At 49.6% G+C, this 10,659-nt stretch overlaps 2 protein-coding genes across 4 annotated transcripts; both read left to right on the top strand.

The window, feature by feature from the left end:
• Positions 1 to 6,636, top strand: CTDNEP1 (CTD nuclear envelope phosphatase 1). 3 transcript variants are annotated; one of them, XM_008060915.2, is made up of 8 exons: positions 1 to 169; positions 2,719 to 2,785; positions 2,878 to 2,996; positions 3,199 to 3,270; positions 3,685 to 3,801; positions 3,929 to 4,040; positions 5,588 to 5,672; positions 5,989 to 6,636. In XM_008060915.2, exons 1-8 carry the CDS (start codon positions 68 to 70, stop codon positions 6,047 to 6,049), a joined length of 735 nt encoding a protein of 244 aa, XP_008059106.1. In that variant the 5' UTR covers positions 1 to 67; the 3' UTR covers positions 6,050 to 6,636. The 3 variants fall into 3 exon arrangements, with proteins under 3 accessions (XP_008059106.1, XP_021569551.1, XP_021569552.1); XM_021713877.1 differs by having other exon boundaries at positions 39 to 169; positions 2,883 to 2,996; XM_021713876.1 differs by lacking the exon at positions 3,199 to 3,270 and having other exon boundaries at positions 7 to 169.
• A 170-nt stretch (positions 6,637 to 6,806) lies between these two features.
• On the top strand, positions 6,807 to 10,052 carry GABARAP (GABA type A receptor-associated protein). The gene is made up of 4 exons (XM_008060919.2): positions 6,807 to 7,925; positions 8,494 to 8,572; positions 8,718 to 8,836; positions 9,283 to 10,052. The coding sequence occupies exons 1-4, from the start codon at positions 7,836 to 7,838 to the stop codon at positions 9,346 to 9,348; spliced, it is 354 nt and encodes a 117-aa protein (XP_008059110.1). The 5' UTR covers positions 6,807 to 7,835; the 3' UTR covers positions 9,349 to 10,052.
• Positions 10,053 to 10,659: the final 607 nt, after the last annotated feature.

Genomic DNA, 10,659 nt, shown 5'->3' on the forward strand with positions numbered 1-10,659 from the left:
TGCCCCCGGGGGGCTGGCGGAGCTGGGCCGCGGGGGCCCCGGGGCCGGCGGTGCCGGGGTCATCGGGATGATGCGGACGCAGTGTCTGCTGGGGCTGCGCACGTTCGTGGCCTTCGCCGCCAAGCTCTGGAGCTTCTTCATTTACCTTTTGCGGAGGCAGATCCGCACGGTGAGGCTGGGTGGGAGCTGGCGGTTGTGGGGACCTCTGTCCGCGGTGCTCAGGGTTTTTCGGAAAGTGTCGGGCCTCTGGGCCTAGAAAGGGAGTCCTGGCGGGCGCTTTTCCTGCTAGAGAATTAGGACATCCTAAGCGGGGCGTGGGATGGGGAAGAGGGGGATCCTTTTAATAGAACTGATACCTGGGGGGGGGGTGATGAGCCTAGATGGGATAGAATTTGTTAACTCTTGGGGGCTAGGGTAGTGGGTGGGGCGCTCTTTAAGAAAGCTAGAGTTGTTGCTAACGAAACGAAGAGAGGAGGAACACCTGTTTGATGGCAACCAGATCTGTTGATGTGGGCCTGTGAAAGACCCTTCTATTGGAACCTCCCTGTGTGTGTTTGGTCTCTTAACAAGGGAGAGACAGGCTGTGTGTCAAGGGTGGGGGTGGGGGCGAGTGGAAGGGCATATGCGACAAACAAGGATAGGAACTTGGGAAAAGCCCTGGTGTGAAGGAGAAAACCCTGGGGTTCCCCTTAAGGGAACTCCTGCAAAAAGGCCCAGAAAACTTATTCCATAGTGTGAGTGTGGGAATCTGAATTTAGTGAGACCCTGAGAAAAGCAGATGCCGTTATGATGGTGCTGCTTTAGTTGTGGGAGAGAGCACGTTAAAGTTGGGGTGTCAGTTGTAGTACTTGATTCTGAGGACATGCTTGTTTCTCCAGGAGACCCTAGCATTGTGAGGGATACTGTAGAAAGTGGAGACTGTGTGAATATATCCAAGCAACTCTGGGTTCCCTTTCCCATAGTTTTCTCCAAGGTCAGAGCTTCTTTAGTTAACATCATTTAATGAATGCATCCTTGTGTTCTCATCACCACTGGGGAGAATCTTCCGGAATCTGGGGAGAATTTAGTGAACTGGGGTACAAAGGTTCTCAGTCTGTACACTTTGCTATATGTCAATCAAATCTGGGTGGTAGTGGTAGTTGACTTAACTGATTTGGGGGAATGGGCCTGGCCTTAGGTTAATTTTTTTTCCTTTACCAATCTACTTCCTCTTCCTGATTAAGGGTGAGGGTTGTTCTGGATGGTTGTGGTTGTAGGCAGGATTAGTCTCCTGAGACAAGAGCTAGAAACCAAGAAAAATTTGGGGTCAAATATATGTGTGGGGTTAGCTGCTAGGGTTTTCTTTGTGGGTTGACTGCCGTCCTGTATGTCTGACCTTCTCTCTCTAACGTCAGTTTTCTGGATGTAGGGTGTAGTGTTGCTGCCTATCCATAGGTTAGTTACTTCCAAACTTGCTCTACTTTGGGCAGTGCCGACCCCACAGCCTTTTGTCCTCTCTTCCCTTCCAACCTGGTTTCTTCCCCCACCCCCTTTCTGGCAGATGCTTGGAGCATTCCCTACATGCCCAGCATATGCAACCCGAGATAGCAGGGCAGGACACCCGAGCTGTCCGGCGCTCATCACGGCCTAGGGAGAAAAGAAGAGCAGATGCCTTAGGATTGGGGGAGAGGGCCCTTTGATTTGCAAGGGAGAGCCTGGTACTGGTGTGGTTCAAGACCTAGCGATGGCCTTAAGAGCTTTTGTGCCTTAGAAGAAAAGAGTGGAAATTGCTAGACTTTGCATGGAGATAGCTGAGTACTAGGAAATGGAATCTCCGGAGAAGGCTTGGGAGAAGTAGGCTGAGGTGGAGACATCCTTGTCCTTTCTTCATTTCTCACTCACAGCTCTTACTGAACTCTGGCCATCTCCACACCCTCTCATTTAGCCTCGCAGGTGGGGCTTTCCAGTATTGTCTGCCTTGCCCTGGGTACCAGGATAAGGAGGCTGTTCAGAGGGCTGAGGTTCTCTGCAACTTGTGACTTGGCTAAGAGATACAGAAGTGGACAGGTGGCGGGTTAAAATAGGCCTGGTGGCTCCCAGCCAGAGGAACTTAGCTGACCTGACAACCTCTGGATTCCCTCATTCTCTATTCCCATTAGGGATCCAAGGATCTCCTCTCCTGACTCCTATTCCCTGTCACTAAGGAATGTGAGACTCTTAGTTTCCAATGTGAGACGGTTGGAGTTGCTACAAAGAGTCCTTGGGATGAAGGTGGGGGGCTTGTGTGTTTCTTTGGTCAGCATAGCAGGATAACATGGTTAAGATGGCAGGTTCTTGGGTCAGACTGCATGGGTACAACCTTGGCTCCATAACTTCATTGATTCCACTAATATAGCTGACTAACCTTGCTACAAGTGTTCTAGGCATTGGGAATACAGCCATGATCAAGACAAAATTCCTGCTTTTAGGGAGTTTTCATCCTAATTGGGGGGACAAACAGCTTTAAAAAGATAATTCCTAGCTTTGTGACCTCAGGCAAGGTATTTAACCCCTCCAAGTCTCAGTTTCTTTATTCTTAAAATAAGGATAATAACATTATTAGGGTTGTTTTGAAGATAAAGTGAAATAATCCTAAATCACATACACAGTGCACATGGTAAATGTTTCATATGTGCTACCTATTATTATAACTGCAGATGACTTTTTAAGGATTCTAATCTTCTCTCTTGTTATTTTTAGGTAATTCAGTATCAAACTGTTCGGTATGATATCCTCCCCTTATCTCCTGTGTCTCGGAATCGGCTGGGTGAGTATACTGGTTGGGATGACTCCTTTAAGGTGAGATAGGGTTTCTAGGCTAGAGTTCACTCAGTATTATCCTTTCCCACTGTGGTTCAGCCCAGGTGAAAAGGAAGATCCTGGTGCTGGATCTGGATGAGACACTTATTCACTCCCACCATGATGGGGTCCTGAGGCCCACAGTCCGGCCTGGAACACCTCCTGACTTCATCCTGAAGGTGTGTGAGGGTAGGGAGTGATGAAATGGTTACATCTTTCACACTGCTCAGACCTGATCTCCCTTTCCCAGTCCCAGAGCATCTGACCCCATCCCTTGGCACCAGTGTCAGTCTGAAGGAGGGAAGCGAGTGGGTGGGGTGTTTTCTAGGCCTGTGTTGTGGTGCTCAGGACTTCTCCTAGCCCATCCTTGTTGCTCTACAGGTGGTAATAGACAAACATCCTGTCCGGTTTTTTGTACATAAGAGGCCGCATGTGGATTTCTTCTTAGAAGTGGTGAGTGTGGGAGCTAAAGGAGCTCTGTGATGAAGGAATGGTTTTATTGCCCTGAGAATTTAGGAAATTTGGAGGAAGGGGTGAGAAGAAATGGGTAAGGGCAGTTTTGGAAAGGGAAGGCTGTAGGATGATAGAGAATGACTTTTAGTAGTTGGGGTTCATTTGTTATGCTGATGTAATTCTGTCCTTCCACAGCCATCTTTCTATTGTTCTTGTATCTCTGAATCTTAAGGGTGTAGGATACCTCAGACACTGAGTTTGGAGGTTTGCAAGATTCAGAGTTTTGTGTCCCCAGAGAGGTGTGATGTTAACAGAAGGCCTGAAGGACTAAACTGGTGTCCTAGTGAAAGAGAACTGTATATCTAAATGAATGATCACTTGTATGACACGTTCCTCTCCCCCAATCTCTTTCAGGTGAGCCAGTGGTACGAGCTGGTGGTGTTTACAGCAAGTATGGAGATCTATGGCTCTGCTGTGGCCGATAAACTGGACAATAGCAGGAGCATTCTCAAGAGGAGATACTACAGACAGGTAAGGGGCTAGAATCCAGGACTAAGTGAGGCTCAGGAGGTAGGCCACCAGGGAGGGATCTGGGTTTGAGGCAATTGCCCTGGAGGGAATGTTGGGAAGGAATACTACATAATCCTCTGCCTTCTAGCACTGCACTTTGGAGTTGGGCAGCTACATCAAGGACCTCTCCGTGGTCCACAGTGACCTCTCCAGCATTGTGATCTTGGATAACTCCCCAGGGGCTTACAGGAGCCATCCAGGTATGGGGGAAGGCGGTGAGTCTGGCAGTACCAGAACATGGTTCTGAGAAGGTATTTTAAATGAAGGGAACCTAGGAGGCAGGAGACCTGGGCCTTGGTCTTTGAGAGGTGGATTCCCTGGTTTACTGTAGATCCAAATGCAACTTGTTTTTCTATTTCAAATGGAATATCCCTAAATATCCATTTCATAATTGAGATTTCTCATATCGCTTTTTTCTTTTTTTTTTTTTTTTGAGTTGGAGTCTCACTCTGTCACCCAAATTAGAGTGCAGTGGCTGCTCCCGGCTACCGCAGCCTTGACCTGCTGGGCTCCGGCGATCCTTCTGCCTCAGCCTTCCGAGTAGCCGGAATTACAGGCATGCGCTACCACGCCTGGCTGATTTTTTTGATTTATTGTAGAGATGAGGTCTCACTGCCCAGGTGGGTTTCGAACCCACGGGCTCAGGCAATCCACTCACCTCAGCCTCCCAAAGGCGCGGGATGACAGGCTGAGCCACCAAGCCCGGCTCACTTTTTTCAAGTGAGACACAATGGCAATAAGTTTGACTAGAAGCCTCACTAGTATGAGATCTGGTGACGAAAATTTAATTTAATTTTGCAGGATAAATCATTAAGGTTTTGGTTAAGTTGTTGACTGTGGGCTGGGGGAGGCATAGGTGTATTTGTATGTGTTATTTATTATGTGTTGTTATGTATATGTATGTGTGTGTGTAAGTGTATTTCTTCTCAATCTTTTGGACATTGAAAGAAGGATTTTTTTTTTTTTTTTTGAGTTGGAGTCTCACTCTGTCGCCCAGACTGGAGTGCAGTGGCTGTTCCTAGCTTCTGCAGCCTCGACCTGCTGGGCTCCGGCAATCCTTCCGCCTCAGCCTTCCAAGTAGCTGGAACTACAGGCGCGTGCTACCATGCCCGGCTAATTTTTGATTTATTGTAGAGATGAGGTCTCGCCAAGTTGCCCAGGTGGGTCTCGAACCCGCGGGCTCAGGCAATCCACTCACCTCAGCCTCCCAAAGGCGCAGGATTACAGGCTGAGCCACTGAGCCTGGCGAGGATTTTTTTTAAACCTGTCTGAACACCCAGAGCCTGGAAGGGTGGAAGGCATGCTGCTGCGCCCACATGTGCTGGGGCTGGGCGCACACGTGCATATGCACACACACACATACACACACACATATCTTGAGTCTGAGTCTCACTCTGCTGCCCAGGCTGGAGTGCTATGGCATGCTCAGGGCTACTGCAGCCTTGACTTGTTGGGCTCAGGTGATCCTTCTACTTTAGCCTTCCAGGTAGCTGGGACTACAGGTGTGTGCCACCACATCTGGCTAATTTCTTCATTGTAGAGGTGAAGTCTCACCAAGTTGCCCAGGCTGGTCTTTAACCTCTGGTTTCAGGCAGTCCTCTCCCCTCCGTCTTCCAGTGGCATGAGCCACTGCATCAAGCTCTCCTATGCTTTTATGTAGTAATTCTTCCTCCTTCTTCTATTAAGAGAAAAACATCCAGTCTTTCTTGAATCCTTTGTTTCTTATCTACATTTTTACCCATCCTAGACAATGCCATCCCCATCAAGTCCTGGTTCAGTGACCCCAGCGACACAGCCCTTCTCAACCTGCTCCCGATGCTGGATGCCCTCAGGTAAGGGAAGTAGGCTGTAGACACTTGGATTTCTGAGGAAAGGAGGAGCTGGGAGAACCCAAGAGGGAATAAAAAAAGTTTGTCCTGTTTTACTTACTTACCTCTCTTACCTTTAGAACTGAGCATTTGGACTTAGGTCTTCTTACTCTAAAATTCATCACTTTTAGCAGTTGGGTTTTGGGCAAATTGAATCCATCTCATCTCATGAAAATGGTGATAATTTCTGCCCCACATCTCCAGTGATGCCACCTTACATTAGTGTTGTGAGAATATCAACTATAAGGTACTCTACCAATGCAAGTTATTGTCATCCCAGGTTCACCGCTGATGTTCGTTCCGTGCTGAGCCGAAACCTTCACCAACACAGGCTCTGGTGACAGCTGCTCCCCCTCCACCTGAGTTGGGGTGGGGGGGAAAGGGAGGGTGAGCCCTTGGGATGCCGTCTGATGCCCTGTCCAATGTGAGGACTGCCTGGGCAGGGTCTGCCCCTCCCACCCCTCTCTGCCCTGGGATCCCGACACTCCACTTGGAGTCTGGATGGACACATGGGCCAGGCTCTGAAGCAGCCTCACTCTAACTTCGTGTTCACACTCCATGGAAACCCCAGACTGGGACACAGGCAGAGGCCTAAGGGAGCTGAAACTGTCTGTGGTGGAGAGGCAGGATTGGCCAGAGTGACAGACATACGGTGGTCCAGGAGGCTCAAAGAGAAGCCAAGTCAACTTTGTTGTGATTTGATTTTTTAAAAACTCTTGTACAAAACTGATCTAATTCTTCACTCCTGCTCCAAGGGCTGGGCTATGGGTGGGAGACTGGGATTTTGGGCCACTGGATTTTCCCCAAATTTGTCCCTCCTTTGCTTTCCCCTATTTTTCTCTTCCTAGATTCCTTCAGACCTGTAACCAGCTTTCTCTCTTTTTCCTTTCCTCTCTTTTAAACCATGCATTATAACTTTGAAACCAAAGCTGCCCTAGATCCGTCTCTGGGGTTTTGGGAAATGGAGGGGACTTTGTTCACATCTACCCTATTCTCGAGATAGAGGGGGAAGAGACTGCTGTTGTACCTAAAAGGTAGAGGGAAAGGTGGTGTTGAATATGAGGATAGAGAAGTGAATGTGGACACCAGCTGCTTTGGCGGGAAGGGCCGACAGGATGGGTGCCCTGGTGGGGAGTGGAAGGAAACCATTGGAGAATGCAATAGGATGAAAAAAGAAACCTGGACGGCCGAAGGGCAGATAGCTGGAAAAAGGCAACGCTTCGCCTGGAAGACGGTCGTGGACACAAGCCAGGCGGCCACTGTGCCCAGGCGGCTAGCGCTTGGGACTTCCGCTGTCTGGGGCGGGGCCGGTCTCCCAGCTCTCCGCCGCAGCGGGCTCCACCTCTCCGGCGCCTCCTTCCCTCCAGCCGGCTCTACTTCGTCGCACCCGCCACGTGACGCTCCGCCCTCCTCTTAGATCACATGATTTCGTAATACAAGCTTGAAAGTGTTCCTCCGCGCTGGTGTAGTCCCTACCTTTCGGATTTCCTCTCCAGTCCCTATTGGCTTGCGCATTTTTGGAACTTGAACATTCTCTACGTGTCTCAAAACATCTGTTTCTTTTTTGGCCTCTTCTGGAAACTATCTCCGCCATTTGGGTACTACTTTGTTTTGGTGTCAACGGACGCATTTAGCGTAGCAACACATTTCGTGAATAGCTAACCTTGTATTTGTTTCTGCCCTTCCTCTACGTTATTTCCGAAAAGAACTTGGAGAACCGAGTCTTATGAGTACCATTTCCTGCCCCTTTTCATCCCCAACTTCGTTAGAGGGAGGTTGGAAGATAGGTTTTCGGTTATTTTTGACGATAGTAAAAGCCAACCACCTTTGGTACGTCATCTGCGTAGCCCAGAAATTGATTCCAAAGCGATTACGCTGATGGAGGGATGGGAGAGGTCAGTGGGGGGTGCTACGCTAGCTGCGTTAGCGCCTCTGAGCTAGTGGCGTAATTTAGCAGGCGGGGCAGCAGTCGATAGTCGGGGGCGGGGTTGGTGAATAGGGAAGTGGCGCAAATTCGTGGATCGCTCCGCCGAATCCGCCCGCGCGTCGCCGCCGTCGCCGCCGCCCCCCGTCCCGGCCCCCCCGGGTTCCCTCAGCCCAGCCCGGTCCAGCCCGGTTCCCGGGAGGATGAAGTTCGTGTACAAAGAGGAGCATCCGTTCGAGAAGCGCCGCTCTGAGGGCGAGAAGATCCGAAAGAAATACCCTGACCGGGTCCCGGTGAGGACAGTAGTCAGGGCCCGAGGGTGCGGTGCGGGACGCTTACGCTGACGCCGCAGCCTCGGCTTGGGTCCGGGACCCGCAGCGCGGAAATTGGTGGTGCCAGCTGGTGGCAGCGTTGGGAGTGAGCCCGAAACTGCTGTTCTTGGGACCAGGGGGGTGAAAGGATTGGGGTAGTAGTAGACTTGGGGGTGAGGGGATGTGGACGGGAGAGAGAAACCTTGGCATTTGGGTGAGTGAAGGCCTTAGGGAGTTTGACAGCCTGAGCTTCACACGGTCAGTCCCCCAGGGTTAAGAGGTTGAAGCTCTATTCGGCCCCGACAAGTCATCTCCGTGTAATTGTGGTCGTTGTTTATTATGACGAGGATGGATCCTGGATATTTAAATAAGCGCCAGTCAGTGGAGTCAGCCTCTTTGGGACTCAGTGCTTCACCGCGTGTGCAAAGACAAAGAGAAATGAGTCTGGGGAAGATTTAGAAACTAGGAATATTGTTGTTTGAGTTCTTGACAGGTGAAATTGTGGGGCTGTAATCCTTATGTCTCCTAATGTTCATCTTCCCGTTATCAGGTGATAGTAGAAAAGGCTCCCAAAGCTCGGATAGGAGACCTGGACAAGAAGAAATACCTGGTGCCTTCTGATCTTACAGGTGGGGAACCTGACCCAAGACCCAGGTTTGCTTCCTGTGGGTGAGAGTGCAATCTCTAGGGGAGGAGGCTCCACCTAACAGCTGTTCTTTTAAGGGCACTCATGTATGACCTCTGTGACTTTCTTGTACCTTGTATCTCTGGCAGTTGGTCAGTTTTACTTCTTGATCCGGAAGCGAATTCATCTCCGAGCTGAGGATGCCTTGTTTTTCTTTGTCAACAATGTCATTCCACCTACCAGTGCCACAATGGGTCAACTATACCAGGTATGGTGATTGGGAAGTGGTGGAGGCTTTGGAGAGGAGTCTTGGAAGAGCTTGAGGGAAAGAAAGTGTTAGTCAGCAGTTCTTGGACTAGTTGGCTTTCTTGCTTTAAAATTTCATTATAGTTCTGGGTTGGGGGTTTGGACAGAGCAGTGGGAGTAGAGAGAAGGGAGGAGAACAATGAGCTAGAGGAACTGTTCTGATCAGGACTCTGTCCAGTTCGCCTCCTCATTACAAAACTACAGAAAACAGTTTGCAATCTGTTTGCCAGGACTGCTGCAGGGACGATACTGCTTGACTGCTAGGGCCTGGAGTCAGTGAGGGAGAAAATCAGGCACCGGTTTTGGGGGCTGTTCAAAAAGAATGGTTTTTGAAGGATGTGTATGGGTAAGTTGATTTAAGTAACTGAAGCCCAGTTGCCTGAGCACCATTTTCTGCTTTTACCCCAGGAACACCATGAAGAAGACTTCTTTCTATACATTGCCTACAGTGATGAAAGTGTCTACGGTCTGTGAAGCTGCTGCCCCCGAGGTGGAGGGGGGTCTTATTCTACCAAGAGAGAGGTGGCCCCCTTCTTTGACCTCCTCCTCCTCCTCCTTCAGGCTCAAACACCATCTCCTTTCTTCAGGACCTGCACTTCTTAATGTTTGAGGCTTTCTCTCTAGCTCCTCTTAGTAGGAGGGGTAATGGTGGAGATGGCATCTTGTACCTTTCCTTTCTTCCCCTTTCTTTGCCTACCTTTCCCTTTCTGCTTTAGACTTCTTGATTGTCCATCTTTGTTACAACTAGCGATTGTTTTGGTTTCTGTTCCCTTTCTAACTGCCCAAGAGGCTCAGAACCCTAGCAGTCCCTTCCTTTTGCTACTTTCTTTTTTGGGGGTAGTTGGAAGGGACTGAAATTGGGGGAGGAAGGTAGGAGGCACCATCAATAAAAAGGAAGCCACCAAGCTGAACTGAATTTTGCCTTGTGTTGCTCCCCTCCTTTTTTTCATTTTTAGTCTTTCCAAGGTGTCATGGGTTTAGGTGTGGGAAGGAGAATTGGGTACAGGTTGGAGGAATAGAAGTATATTTTGGTTTATTATGCTGATGTGGGTTTTTTTTCTGTCTGCATAAATAAAGAGGGTGCTTTTGTTGTGATGGAATGGAATACTCTGAGTATCGTTTTATGAATCTAGTGTTGTATACGTGTTGCATACACGTGTATAAAACTGTGAAAAATACTGGTGTAAAAAGTACTATTTTTTACTGTGGGTTTCTGTGAAGAAAGTTTGAAAATACATACTTTAGATAAACATTCAAACTTGCTATAACATTCTGGATTAAGGAAGAGGAGATTTTCGTCTGTGGGAGCTGGGAAAAGGACTGTTCGCAGTAGCAAGTCACTTGGCCAGACTTCATGCCGGCGTGTGGGATCCGGTGGGGTGGGATCTGAGGGAGGGAGAAGTCTGGGAGGCAGCCATTACCACCAGAACTTCACGTCCCAGCAGTCATTTCTTCAACTGGCCGGAAGTGGGGCGGTCCCTTGGGGGGAGAAAGAAGTTGCAGAACGAGGCAGTATGGTGGCCGAGAGTTCTAATCCCTTCTTCCTCGTTTTTTTTGGTCCCGCCCAGCCTACATTTCCCAGGAGCCTGCGCGCGCACTTCCGCTCTACCTTCTTGCTGTGTCTCCCCGCCACTCCCCGGGGGAGGGGAGCGGCTTAGTGCGCCTGCGCCATTCCATGGCTTGCTGGGAACTGAAGTCCTGAAGGTTCATGCAGTCCCCTTTCCGCTACCCTCGGACGGACTACAAACCCCTTGGTGCATTGCGCTTCGGCGCCGGCGGAGGGTG

Source organism: Carlito syrichta, unplaced genomic scaffold, assembly GCF_000164805.1.
Source record: "Carlito syrichta isolate Samal-C Ts95f unplaced genomic scaffold, Tarsius_syrichta-2.0.1 Scaffold304770, whole genome shotgun sequence".
Taxonomy (NCBI): Eukaryota; Metazoa; Chordata; class Mammalia; order Primates; family Tarsiidae; genus Carlito; species Carlito syrichta.